We start from the raw sequence: 12,639 nt of genomic DNA on the forward strand, positions 1-12,639 counted from the left end.
TTCTCTGAGGAGATGCAAATAAATCCTGTGACTTACAATTTTTTCATTTGTCACAGCTGTCAGTTTTGTGGTGTTATAACCGAGAAGCTGAACAAAGCCGTTTTCTGTGCATTTTTATACATTTGAAACAGTTACTTATGAGTTTAAGATTGATATAATAGGATTTTAAAAGTATGTTTCATGGTGTTGAAGCTACTCGTTTGGTTCACTGGACATTGAATCGGTTCTCCGAGTCTGTTTAAATGAACGAATCGTTCACGAATCGGCCCTCGCGTATCTGCTCATTCATTGAAGACTGTCAAGGAGTCGAAGCTGTGAAAGGCGGAGCGCAGATGTGAAATTATGCCTTTCACCAGAATAATAAGGGGTTCTGTAAAAGATATTTACTGTTTGCTTCAAACTGTGACTGTGTTCCACCGCGGAGAGGAAGATAATAGCGATGAAAATGTGGGTAAACAGTTATTAACGTTAACATTAACTTCCAGCAGCAATACAGAGCTTAATTTGGCTTTATATTTGTCCGAATATACATTTTAATTGAATTAAAAGTGGAATGAATAGTTAAGATAGGACGCTAACTCCAGTCTTGGGCTGTGTTAATGTGTATAAGGCCAGCTTATGAACGTGTAGCGTTTTAGTAAACGTGCTGATTTAAATGCATGCGTTTTGAATATAGCCTCTTAAACTTCTTAAATTCTGTCCTACTCTGAGTTTATTCTACTGGGACAGAAACAGTAAATCTGCTGAACACTGGAAACCACCCCCAGTAACTGAGAGGCTAGCAGTGACCGTGTTTTCAAGTTAAAGCCGGTTGCTGTCGCTAGCACCAAGCTCAGACCATATTAGGACACAGTAAACTGAGAACTTCCCTCGCTCTTTACAGCGCCCTCTGGCGTCAGTCATAGAACACACAGCAACATAAAGATTTGTAGGAGAATATTTTAAACAGAAAATGAGGCTTTTAAAAGTTATCCTTATATTATATTTAAGTTATCCTTAATATATATATATAATTTTTTTTTTTTTTTTTTTTCTCAGCAAGAACCAGAACTGCAGAACTGTCATGTCCGATTTTGACTGTGACTCTAATGCTACATACACAGGTTCAGCAAAGATGGTCTGCCTGGTTACCTGAGTAATGTTAGTGGGGATGTGGCTCACAGTGCAGATATGCACGGTGCTGAAAGTTAATGAGTGGAAGGAGAGAGACACTGCTAAATATGGATCTATATGAACTTAGCAAGCTGGTGGGGCACGGATCAAGCGAGTAAGTGGGGGAAGATTTTGTTTGATACTTAAAAATAAAATTTGTATAATTCAGTAATGTAGAAAACATCTCCATCCACATGTTCTAATTAAGTTCAACATAAACACGCTCGCTGTCAAATACATTTATTCAGGATAAAGTAGCACAGCACAACCCATGTTAGAAAATGTTTGTGTACACAGATTTGTGCGATTTCACATAATTATGGTTGTGGTTAGTGTGTGTTGCACTGCTACGAGTGGATCAGACACAGCAGTGATGCTGGAGTTTTCAAACACTTTGTCCTTTCAATTTCCAATCCGTTAGAAACTCCTACTGTCACAGAGAGGAGCTCATCTGTTGCTGCACATTTTTTTTGTGTTGGTCTTTCTCTAGTCCTTTATCCGTGGACACAGGACACTCTTGGCTGGATATTGTTGGTTGTTGAAGTGATGAGTGCTGACGAGTGTAGATACAAGGTAGGAAATCCTACTCCAGTGATTATTGAAATCATTGCACCTAATGAATGAAAAAAAAAAAACATAGGTCGAACACGGGGGGGGGGGGGGGGGGGGTGTGTGTTATATGTTATATATAGTGTGTTATATATAGTTTTGTCTCATCTTTTAACTAAATGCTGTGGTTATTCATGTGTATGCAAATACTTTGCAAGTTAATACTGCAGTTAAAGGCTTTGTTCATACCGTATATAGCCTGTATTTCTGCCAGTAATGGGCCTGCATTTCTGAATGTTGACCTCTCTAATTCTTTCTCACAACACTCTTTACCACTTGTGAGATCGATTGCTACCAGAATGATCTAAGTGTTAATTGATGGTCTAAGACCAGTTTTGCTTTGAGATTAGTTTTAATGTCTGCAACACTGACAGGCTAGACCTGATCTCAGATCAGCAGTCATGGGCGTTTAGCACCACCACTGCCCGTATGGCCATTCTCTCGCTTCCTGATGCTGACACATTCTAATTAGGTGCAGTTGAGTGTGTGTTTAAAACAGACTCAGCTCTGTCTCTCTCTGTATACACATCATCTCAGGTAAGAATGTTGGCCTTTATTCTGCTTGGTGGTTTGTAGGGTTTAGTTTTCTAAATCTAGGTTCCCATTAATATTGTAATCAGATGCAGTCATAGTGAAACTCTGTTATTTCCACATTTCATCAACAAAGTCATTCTGAAATTTTTCTGTAAGAACAGATGCTAAATATGTCACTCTTAAGTGTGTAGAATTGTGCTAGGAGTGTGTGAAATTTACTATTCCATAGAAACTTCGCAAGTCAGTATTGTTCATAGTGCTGAGTAATCAGACACACGAAGTGTTAAATACCTCTGACAGCTGCACTGCTGAAAACGTCTACATGAAATTTTAATAAATATATTGTGATGTGTTGCCTGTTGTCAGCAACATTGTTTCACAGTGGTTTTGCATAAGATTTTGTGCTAAAACAGATGTTTCAGCCAGTGACCCTTTGATGGTTGTCTCCACGACAACGAAAACATATTAACTTGTTTAAACTTAATATTGTCAGCGCGTTGGCTACTCGAAAAGTGTTTTATAAATTAAATTTATTATTATTATTAACTTGCTAATGTTTTTTGTTTGTTTTTTTACTTTACAGTTTTACTTAAGATATTTGTATCATAGTCTGATTAGCTGTTCATCATGTTGTATTTTAACAAAGGCTTAATAAACTTGGGTTAGGCGATGACATAGTTTACCTCCACAGTAAACTGAGTTGACAAAATTATGCTTAACTTCTGTGTCTTAGGCTTTTATCGACTCTTTTAATTAAAACAAATAAATTCTAGCTCAACGTCTATTAGTTTATTAAGAAGAGCCTGCACACACTTTAAAATAGCCTTTCTAAAACTGTGCTGTCTAGTCAGTTCTGTGGTTAGAAGCTGTTAAACTGCGCAATATGTTCTTGGAGCTGTCAAAAGAAAAACTTGCTTCATACTAAGCTACTATGGTCTTGAAAGGGGATCTGTTTGCAAAAGCATATCAGGGTTGTGTATCAGGAACTCACGCAACAAATTTGTTCTTGTTTTTGTGCGGTTTAATGGAGCATTCTCTATTGTTATAGCAGTTGTTTATTTGGTTTGAATGACCATTAGTGCTGTCCAGTGCTGTGTTGGAATGCAATGATTTAACTATTTTGGAATTCATTGTTTTATATTATTACATTTTCTGAAATATTTATAAAAAAAGTATAGTTTATTAACAAAATAAACTTAATATCTGAATTGTGAGCTTGATCCCCAGTGATGCCTCAGCCGTCCGTGTCTGGGAGTCCTAGAGACCACAGTTGACATCGCTGTTTGAGTAGGATTGTCCTTTGCTTCCCACATCTGTCCATTTATGGTTCCAGGAAGCGCAGTCTTGTGTCAGTTGATGTAATCTCTGTGGTGGTGTTGCATTAGCTGCAGTTAGAAAAGACACAGTGGTTTGGCCTCATCTGTCTTGAAGGGAACTAATGCTTCTCCACACCCTTCTGAGGCTCTTCACACTGTGAGATTGGGTACACTTGGGGCATTTTCACATCTGTCTGTACCAAGTCTGTACCAAGTTCCGAGCTACGGCTCATGATTTTGTTACAATGTATACATTTGATCCAGTAAGTTTTGGTTTTACACGGCAGTTTAACAAGCAATTTAATCCTGTCATCATCACATACATGGACCGCATCTCCATACACTTGATTTTTATTGGTTTGGGCTTAGAATGCTATCCAGGTCTCATCTCATCAGCGGACGCACAGCTTTTCCGGATGGCAAAATGTGCCTTTATATATTGTTACGGCATTTTCTTTATCTTCAAATGGCATTTTTCCCCTGTCCTGTCCTCTCTCTCTCATCCTCTCAGAAAATAAGACATACGTTTCAGCATTTTTTGTGTTTTTTCAAGCTTTTTTTTTCACATATTCGTCAGACCAAATCAGTTAAATATTCAGTTAAATATTTTATCTCCTTCTCTCTCCATGTGCTAACACGGCTCGTGATTAGTGCTACTTCTTTTCTGTTTTTTCTTCTACTATTGTTTACTGGGTGTCTCAACTTCCTGTTATTAGTCCGAAAGTCAGAACCATCCAAAAAGTGTTTTCGTAATACATATGAACCCAACAATGGTTCAGTTTGATCCTGACCAAGGCCACCTCTTTTGGTCTGACAAAATTTGGGTTCTTTGGTCCGGACCATGGTCCGAGGCACCTTTTCACACCTGCAATTTTGTTTATGAACCAAACTGAAAAGTCAGAAAATCTGGATCAAACAAGGTAGGTGTGAAATCGCTCTTACTGAAGTGGTGGTATTTGTAGCCCATGAGAATTTTTTGGAGAACAGTTGGATATACAAATTAAAACTAATAAACAAATAAACCCTTTAACAATTGATATTTAAACAAATTAAAGTGATCTTCTCATTTGATTAATTTTGATAGCATTAAAATGTGAGAGTGGCTCAGGTAGCATTCATAAGCTAAACTCAAACGTTATTGTGGATAACCTGGATATACTCTTGTTATCATACACAGGGTAAGGTGTAAAATAGCCTATGCCAATCCATTAGAGCTTCACACAAGGCCCACCCACTCTCCTACACTAGGGTTGCTGTGGGCATTTTTGATCCACATTTTACAGTCTATTTCCCCAACTGGTCTGTGCTCTCCTTATCCACAAATTTTCAGCTACTTCTGAGTAGCTGCCCTTAATGTAGGGTCTCTAACGCCAAACTGCAAAGGCAAGGATGTGGCAGACTTGGCTACAAATCTCCTGAAAACCTATTGCTACCGGCCTCCCACCCGCGTTCCCTCAACTCAGCCACCAAGTCTGTATACTTCAGCTTACTCCTTTAGAATGCTTCGTATTCTGCATCGAATGGAATTGTTAACTCTACGAAATAAATTGAGTCAGAGTACAGAACACCTCTGGTCTGGTCTCAGCACAGTTAACGCATTGCACACTGTGACTACATCCGCCAGCAATTTCAAATCACACCTCCACCCCTGATTGCTATACTGTAGAAGATATCACTGCTCTCCTCATGTCAAACTAGTCCTGGAAATCAATAACAATCTTAATATTGGGAAAAATATATTTAATAGTTTAAATTATTTAAAGTTTGTCCACTTGTAGTGGACTTATTTTCACTTGGAAACTGGACAGTCGTGTAATTTCACCGTGGGTGTTTTAATGTATTTAGTGCATAGAGCAGGACCTATTTCAGGTGTTAATGAAGTCCGTTTTTTCATGTTCACTCCCGCCCGTGTGCAGGTGCGATGGTGATGCTGCCACCCCTTCCGTCCGTATCGTTCCTCTTCACGAGCACTGGGACCTGGTGGAAGCATGTGTAGAACTCCTGAACACACAGTGGCAGCGCAGCATGGGTGCCAGGCTTCATGGCCTCCGCCAGTCGAGTAATGACTACCCCGTAAACCTGCTCCTGCTGGAGGGCAAGGAGCTGATCGGCCATGCTCGTTTGTCCCGGGTGCTGGGCAGCCGGAATCTGTTTGTGGAATCTGTCGTGGTGCAGCCTGGGCTGAGGGGAAAGGGCTATGGGCGAGCACTGATGGAGGGGGTGGAGCGCTATGCGCGGGGGCGGGGCTGCACACGTCTCTACCTCACCACGCATGACAAGCAGCATTTCTATGCCCACATCGGCTATGTCTCATCGCGGCCCGTCCAGAACGTGGGCACACTGGCCTCCATCATGCCCATGGAGCTGCTGCATAAGTTCTGTAGGACCTCAGAGAATGAGGGAGAAGGGGGGCGAGAGATAAAAAAAAGAGATGAAGCCGCCACATCCCCTAAAGGTCCTCCTCTGCCTCCCGTATTCCCAACTTCATCAAAATCTGCTTCTTCTCTACACCTCCCGCCTCCTCCTCCTCCTCCCCCTTTAGTGCTACTTTCTGTGCCAAAATCCCCCCCATTTCCTGCATTAAATCCCTCCCCTTGTCATCCTCCTCCAGCGTCTGCCCCTTCTCCTTCTGTTTCCTCTCCAATTTCCTCCCCTCCTCCTGCCCCACCTCCTCCTCCTCCTTCCTCATGGACCCCAGTTGATCAGACTTTGGAGCAGATGCCGTATACAGACAGCCGAGGACTGCCCATCTTCTGGATGCACAAGGACATCTGATATGGACACACTTACCACTCCCATATGCACAAATGCACACTGGCGTGAACGCTGACCAATGTAATAATATCTATCAGTGATTCTAGAACTTTCATTTGCTGTCTCAGGCTATTTTGTCATAGGAGCCAATGGACATGATTATATTTGCTGTACAAACGCAATAAGAACTTTGAAACACACTAAAAGTGCCTTAATGAAGATATTGAAATGTTTTATTAAACCATTTTGGATTTACTCTGATCATGGTGACTCGAGTATCACTGCCAGGCTGTTTGTCTGTTTGTGTTAACTTTTTCATTCATATTACAATGGAAATAGTGCTTTCCTGTGTGTGTTTTTTATACTGTTCTTTTCTGTAACAATCAGAATTCTAGCCCCTTAAAGACATTGTGCTGCTCTACTGTCAACGGTAAAAAATTACTTGATTAAAATTGGTAGCGCCAAGAATAAATAACTGCTGCATATAACAGCAATAACTGCTGATTAGTGAAGATACGATAGGTGTAGCAAATTTGCTTCTTTTGCAGAGGCACTACAAGCTTTGTAGATCATATGTAATATTACAACAAACTTATACCCTGCCAGTTAAAAGCAGTCTCACACAATTGCCTTAAAAACAGTTTGAGAATTTAAAAATCTGCCACTTCCTCACTCGCTTCATGTGACAGACCTTATTACACAGAGTGAAACTTCTGAGAAGATGCATTACCCAGAAAACAAGGAACGTCCCTGGACGTTCAAAACAGGTCTAAAAGTAGTCTGTCCATCAAGGACATATTTTAAACGTCAATGGACATCCAAAATCCATCTTAATAAGTTAGTTAAGTGATGACCAATCGATAACGTCAGTGGACGTCCAAAACGCGTTTTATACAAGTAATTTATTTCGGGACCAATTAATAACGTCAGTGGACGTCCAAAATACGTCTAATAGTCGTCTTTTCAATGTCTGTGTTTGGACGTCTTTTCAACTTTCATTTTCAACCTTAAGAGAACGTTGATTAGACGGCTGTCATTACGTTATTTCAATGTTGAATCAACGGCTAATTGTTTACTGGTTAGGGTAGGGTAGTTTATTTTGATTCCCACTAGCTAGCTAATCCAGAAAGAAGGTGGTTAGTCTGTGGTGTATGACTCTGTTGAAGTGACTGTATAAATTAGCCACTAATTACTGTATTACAAATAATTTAGTACATTAGCACAGTTCTTTATTGCTGTGAGAGTATTACCAATGTATTTATAATATGTTTCCTCAATGTATTCTGGAAACGTTGGTCATATAAAATTGAAGGGCTCAAATGATATAAACTCATGCATTCATCATGTTTAAATAATAAAGTGAGTGCAATGCTGTCCTGAAAAATAACACAGCACAAATCATTAAATGATTGGCTTTTCTCTGTATGACAAAGTGGTGAAAATGGGCAAACACTGCATCAGTATCAGCCAGTTCATTTGAAATGTTTTTTTTTGACAGATTGCAAATATGTTTGTCCTACAGGAGGAGGCGCCATGTTTTGGAGCTCCATCTCCCTCCTGACCTTCAGCATGTTTCTCAACAGCCCTGTTGCAGGGCTGGGGTCAGTTGGGAAGCAGGGTTTCTCAGTGGTGTGGAACATGCCCACAGCAAGATGTGAGCAACGCTTTGGAGTCTCTTTACCTCTGAAAAAGTTTGGCATCATATATAACCACAGGCAGAGATTTTTAGGGGAGAACATCAGCCTGTTTTACGAGCAGCGACTTGGCTTGTACCCCTATATCAACCAACAAAGGGAAAGAGTAAATGGTGGAATCCCTCAGCTGGGGTTTCTGAAGGCTCACCTGGCAGTCACAGAGCACCAGATCCGTGACTTTATGAAGGAGAGTTTTATTGGACTGGCGGTGCTGGATTGGGAGGCGTGGCGCCCTTTGTGGAGGAGAAATTATGGGCCCAAAAAGATTTATCACAAACTGTCTAAAGAGTTGGTGAAGGTGAAACATCCAGAGATTTCTGAGACAGAAGTGACCATACAGGCTGCAATAGAGTTTGAACAATCAGCTAAAGCTTTTATGAACGAAACGCTACATATAGGCCTCCAAACGTGCCCCAAAGGATTATGGGGGTTCTATGGGTTCCCCAGTTGCTATAATGGCCATGGGGCTAAGGAAGATGGGTACACAGGGCGCTGCAAACCTCGAACGCAGATGATGAATGATAGACTGGCGTTTCTATGGCAACACTCAACAGCATTGTACCCAAGTATTTATGTGCGCCGTGTACTGGCGGGAAACCCAAACACACAACTGATGGTGAGACACCGAGTACTTGAAGCACTCCGTGTGGCCTCCCAGCATTCACCTGGCAGACATCCCCCTCCAGTTCTGCCCTATGCAACAGTAGCATTTACACAAACTTTGCAGTTTCTAAACCAGGTATACACACGTGTACATGCACACGCACTTACTTTCTGTGGGCAGTATGTAGTAGAATCAGAAATGTAATCAAGTATTGTTTTTGAACTGTGTATGTTTGTGTAGACAGACCTGGACTTCACCCTTGGAGAGAGTGCAGCTTTAGGTGCTGCTGGAGTGGTGCTGTGGGGTAATCTTGCTTTTTCCAAGTCGAAGGTAAAGAAAATGTCTGTGCTTGTGTGTGTACGTTCTGCATGATGTACTCCGGACAATAATCTTTTATTGTTTTGTGAGTTTATATGTGATTATGTATGTTTAAAAATACTAACTATATTAAATCTAAACATGGCATGTGCTTTGTCTTCATCTTTCCTTCATCTTCCTCTCTCCTCTCTCTTTCTCCCCACAGCGTCATTGTCTTATTCTCAATGACTATATAAGCTCAGTGTTGGGGGTGTATGTGGATGCTCTGCGTCGGGGGGTGGAACTCTGCACTAAAGTGGTGTGTCATGATAAGGGTCGCTGCATCAGACGAGACCCTCACTCTGGTCACATGATCCCCATGTTGGACTTCCTTAGCCAATCAGCCCATGAAGTTAGGTCAAAGTTCAAATGTGCATGTTATGAAGGATGGAGTGGAGAGTATTGTGAGAAGGGCATCACGCCAGAATGAAACACAGAGGAACCACCACTTCAACCTGAGACCAACGTATTTGTTTTGTACCAAAGTGTCTTAATATAATACATTGTTCATCAAACAGATCATGTATTACTAAATCCGTTAAAGCATGAAGTATCTGTTTCTCATTCTTTATTCACGCAAAAAAGTTTCTGTTCAAACACATCATGGTCCATATATACATGTATACAGTACAGGAGGTCCTCGGGTTACGTCAGTCCCGAGTTACGATGTTTCGTGGTTACGACACATCTCCCATTTACTGTATAAAGCCTTGTTTCGACTTAAGTGGTTTTGCGTCGTAAACGTCGTAACGCAAACTTCGTGTTTGGTGTGCGCATCGGAAGAATACACGGTTACGCGGCTCGGGACCGAGGAGGATAGGTGTTATGATAGGATAAGTGCTTACAGTATGTTATTTACGTACAGTATGTACGTATGTTCCGACTTACACCGAAAATCGGTTTACGACGCGACGTAGGAACGGATCAACGTCGTAACTCGAGGACCCCCTGTACATTTACAAGTAATAAGAATACACTTATTCAGTAAACAGTTAAGACCCTAGAATTTTACAGTATATGACCTGATGTTTGTAGGCACCTGCTCTTCCAAAGTTTTTTAAAAATCTATATTCTGAAATATGGAGTTTTCCCCCTCCATTTACATGTGCCTATATCCTCAAATGTGATGCATTCCATTCACAATTCTAAACCAAAAACCAAAAGTAAGTCCACAGCACCCAGCTGTAGGTTCCTGGTATCTATAAAATCTTTGGACTCATTTAATTAGCGATCTATAAACATTCCCAAACATGATTGTAATTATGAATGTGTTAGCCTTCTTTTATAGTGACGTCACATTATTGAAATATTATATAATATTAGAAACCCTGTTTTAGTTCTTGGACAATTCTAATTTGGTATCCTCTATTTTGAAAAAAAAAATACTAATAATACACATTTTTCTGCACAAAATCTCTGTTGATGATGTAACTGTAGACAGTGTGCACCCAAGTGTTTTCAGGGTTTTGTTCCATTTCCACATTTAGAGCTGATTAATGAGTTGATGTTCCTTATTTCCTCAGACAACCGATGTAGAGCATTTCTCTGCTGAACTACAAGACAAACACACATATTACATCAGATATTATTAAACCGTATTGGATATTTGTAGCTAAACTATTAAAACACATCTACTTAGCAAGACAATGTTAACTGGAAATAAGTGGGACATTATCTCACCTAAGAAGCTGAAGATAAGTGTAAGTACGAGAAGAATGAGAAGTATAGCTCCACACATCAAACAATAGCGCCACCTAATGCACACATTGTTGAACGGGCTCAAATGAGATCTTCTTCTCTGAGAAACTGTTCGAAAGACAACTGGTCTGTCCAGCATCTGAAGGTTTCCATTAATGGATGGAGGCTGTGGACAAGGAGGCCTGATACCTGTGAGATGAGAAAAAAATGTAATTAAAATAAGAAATGCAGTTAGTGTGTGTAGTAAGGATTATATGTGTTTGGGATTACAAGGATCCTGAGAAGTAGAACAGTATCGAGTTTTAAGACTGAACTTTTGAAGTGTGGAGAAATAGCCTTTGAAATTACAATAAAGGATACCATCAGATGTTTTACTGTATATAACTCAGCTCAGTGTGTTGTTGATCACTGATTTACACATATGCCTGTAGTACCTTTGCTGTGTGTGTGGTTCATTTACTGTGTTGCTCTCTGTGTGTGGTACCTTTGCTGTGTTGTTCTGTGTGCGTACGGTGCAGGTCACTGATGGAATCCACAGAGTGCAGTTCAATCTCAGTCAGGTCTTTACTACTGACTCGCACAAACGCCGGAGGAGGAGGAGGAGGAGGAGCAGGAGACTTCAACATTACTCCTGCTTACATAGACAGACATTTTGAGATACAATTCTTTCTTTTTTTTAATTTAACAAAACAAATGTATAAAAAAAATCAAAGTATTCTATATAAAAATATGTATATACCTATACAACTGGAAAAGCGGTTACAGATAATGAATGTATATACCTATACTGTCATATCATATTGTTATAAACAAATTTACTTCTATTTATCTAACGCTAAATGAAAAATGAAAAGCTAAGTTGAAGTGTGCTGAACACAGTAATTGACCTTATGTCTATATTCTTTCAGCCTCTGTGTTTTCATTATCTGTAACCGCTTATCCAATCCAGGGTCATGGTGGGTCCAGAGCCTACCTGGAATCATTGGGCGCAAGGCAGGAGTACACACTGGTTGGGGCGCCAGTCCTTCACAGGGCAACGCACACACACACACACCCCTACGAACACTTTTGAGTCACCAATCCACCTACCAACGTGTGTTTTTGGACCGTGGGAGGAAACTGGAGCAGCCGGAGGAACACCAAACTCCTCACGGACTGTCACCCGGAGCGGGACTTGAACCCACAACCTTCAGGTTCCTGGAGCTGTGTGACTGCGACACTAACTGCTGAGGATTAATCAAGAGCAATGGTCCAGAAATAGGAGTGTGGTCAAGTTCATCATGTGTAAAGGTGTATGATAGGGCAAATAATAAATGATCACATAGGTGAGGTAGGGCGGCACGGTGGTGCAGCAGGTAGTGTCACAGTCATACAGCTCCAGGGACCTGGAGGTTGTGGGTTCGATTCCTGTTCCAGGTGACTGTGAGAAGTTGGTGTGTCCTCTGGGTGCCCCGGTTTCCTTCCACAGTCCAAAAATACACATTGGTAGGTTAATTGGTGACTCAAATGTGACTGTGAGTGAGTGTATGGGTGTATTTCCATCTTGCGCCCAAAGATTCCACCACCGTGACCCTGAATTTGGATATTTGGCCAGATAATGGATGGATGAATAGGTGAGGTAGAATTGATGCATAGATAAACCCTCAGAAACAAACAATGCTCAGAACAAATTATTCAGTGTTATTTTTATGAAACCTACAGTGATATAGTGCTAGTCCTTCAGTTTCTCAAGTTCTGTACACAGCCCAGACATAAACCCGAACCATTAAGTCTGAACTGAAAAGGATCATGAATACGATTCCAGATTTCATCCACGTTACAGTGTCACTGTCAGTAAGTAAAGCTCCAGGCCTGTTGTCCATGGGGCACCATGCAGACAGAAGGCCTACTCAGTAATGAATCTGAATAAATACAAAAAATA

General features: G+C 40.8%; 2 protein-coding genes across 4 annotated transcripts; both read left to right on the forward strand.

Moving 5' to 3' along the window:
- Positions 1-282: 282 nt before the first annotated feature.
- LOC136666318 (N-alpha-acetyltransferase 80) lies at positions 283-6,616 on the forward strand. 3 transcript variants are annotated; one of them, XM_066644421.1, is made up of 4 exons: positions 283-447; positions 1,104-1,267; positions 1,643-1,725; positions 5,528-6,616. In XM_066644421.1, exon 4 carries the CDS (start codon positions 5,637-5,639, stop codon positions 6,384-6,386), a length of 750 nt encoding a protein of 249 aa, XP_066500518.1. In that variant the 5' UTR covers positions 283-447; positions 1,104-1,267; positions 1,643-1,725; positions 5,528-5,636; the 3' UTR covers positions 6,387-6,616. The 3 variants fall into 3 exon arrangements, with proteins under 3 accessions (XP_066500518.1, XP_066500516.1, XP_066500515.1); XM_066644419.1 differs by lacking the exon at positions 1,104-1,267; XM_066644418.1 differs by lacking the exons at positions 1,104-1,267; positions 1,643-1,725.
- hyal3 (hyaluronidase 3) lies at positions 2,235-9,552 on the forward strand. The gene is made up of 4 exons (XM_066644417.1): positions 2,235-2,298; positions 7,888-8,798; positions 8,904-8,993; positions 9,187-9,552. The coding sequence occupies exons 2-4, from the start codon at positions 7,899-7,901 to the stop codon at positions 9,448-9,450; spliced, it is 1,254 nt and encodes a 417-aa protein (XP_066500514.1). The 5' UTR covers positions 2,235-2,298; positions 7,888-7,898; the 3' UTR covers positions 9,451-9,552.
- Positions 9,553-12,639: the final 3,087 nt, after the last annotated feature.

This window comes from Hoplias malabaricus, chromosome 14 (genome assembly GCF_029633855.1).
Source record: "Hoplias malabaricus isolate fHopMal1 chromosome 14, fHopMal1.hap1, whole genome shotgun sequence".
Taxonomy (NCBI): domain Eukaryota; kingdom Metazoa; phylum Chordata; class Actinopteri; order Characiformes; family Erythrinidae; genus Hoplias; species Hoplias malabaricus.

What these genes read in the sequence shown, in the direction of transcription:
- hyal3 (XM_066644417.1), top strand. Translation starts at nt 7,899, where the DNA reads ATGTTTTGGAGCTCCATCTCCCTCCTGACCTTCAGCATGTTTCTCAAC. An exon ending in CTTTGCAGTTTCTAAACCAG is followed by an intron (nt 8,799 to 8,903) that starts GTATACACACGT and finishes ATGTTTGTGTAG; the next exon opens with ACAGACCTGGACTTCACCCT. An exon ending in TTGCTTTTTCCAAGTCGAAG is followed by an intron (nt 8,994 to 9,186) that starts GTAAAGAAAATG and finishes TTCTCCCCACAG; the next exon opens with CGTCATTGTCTTATTCTCAA.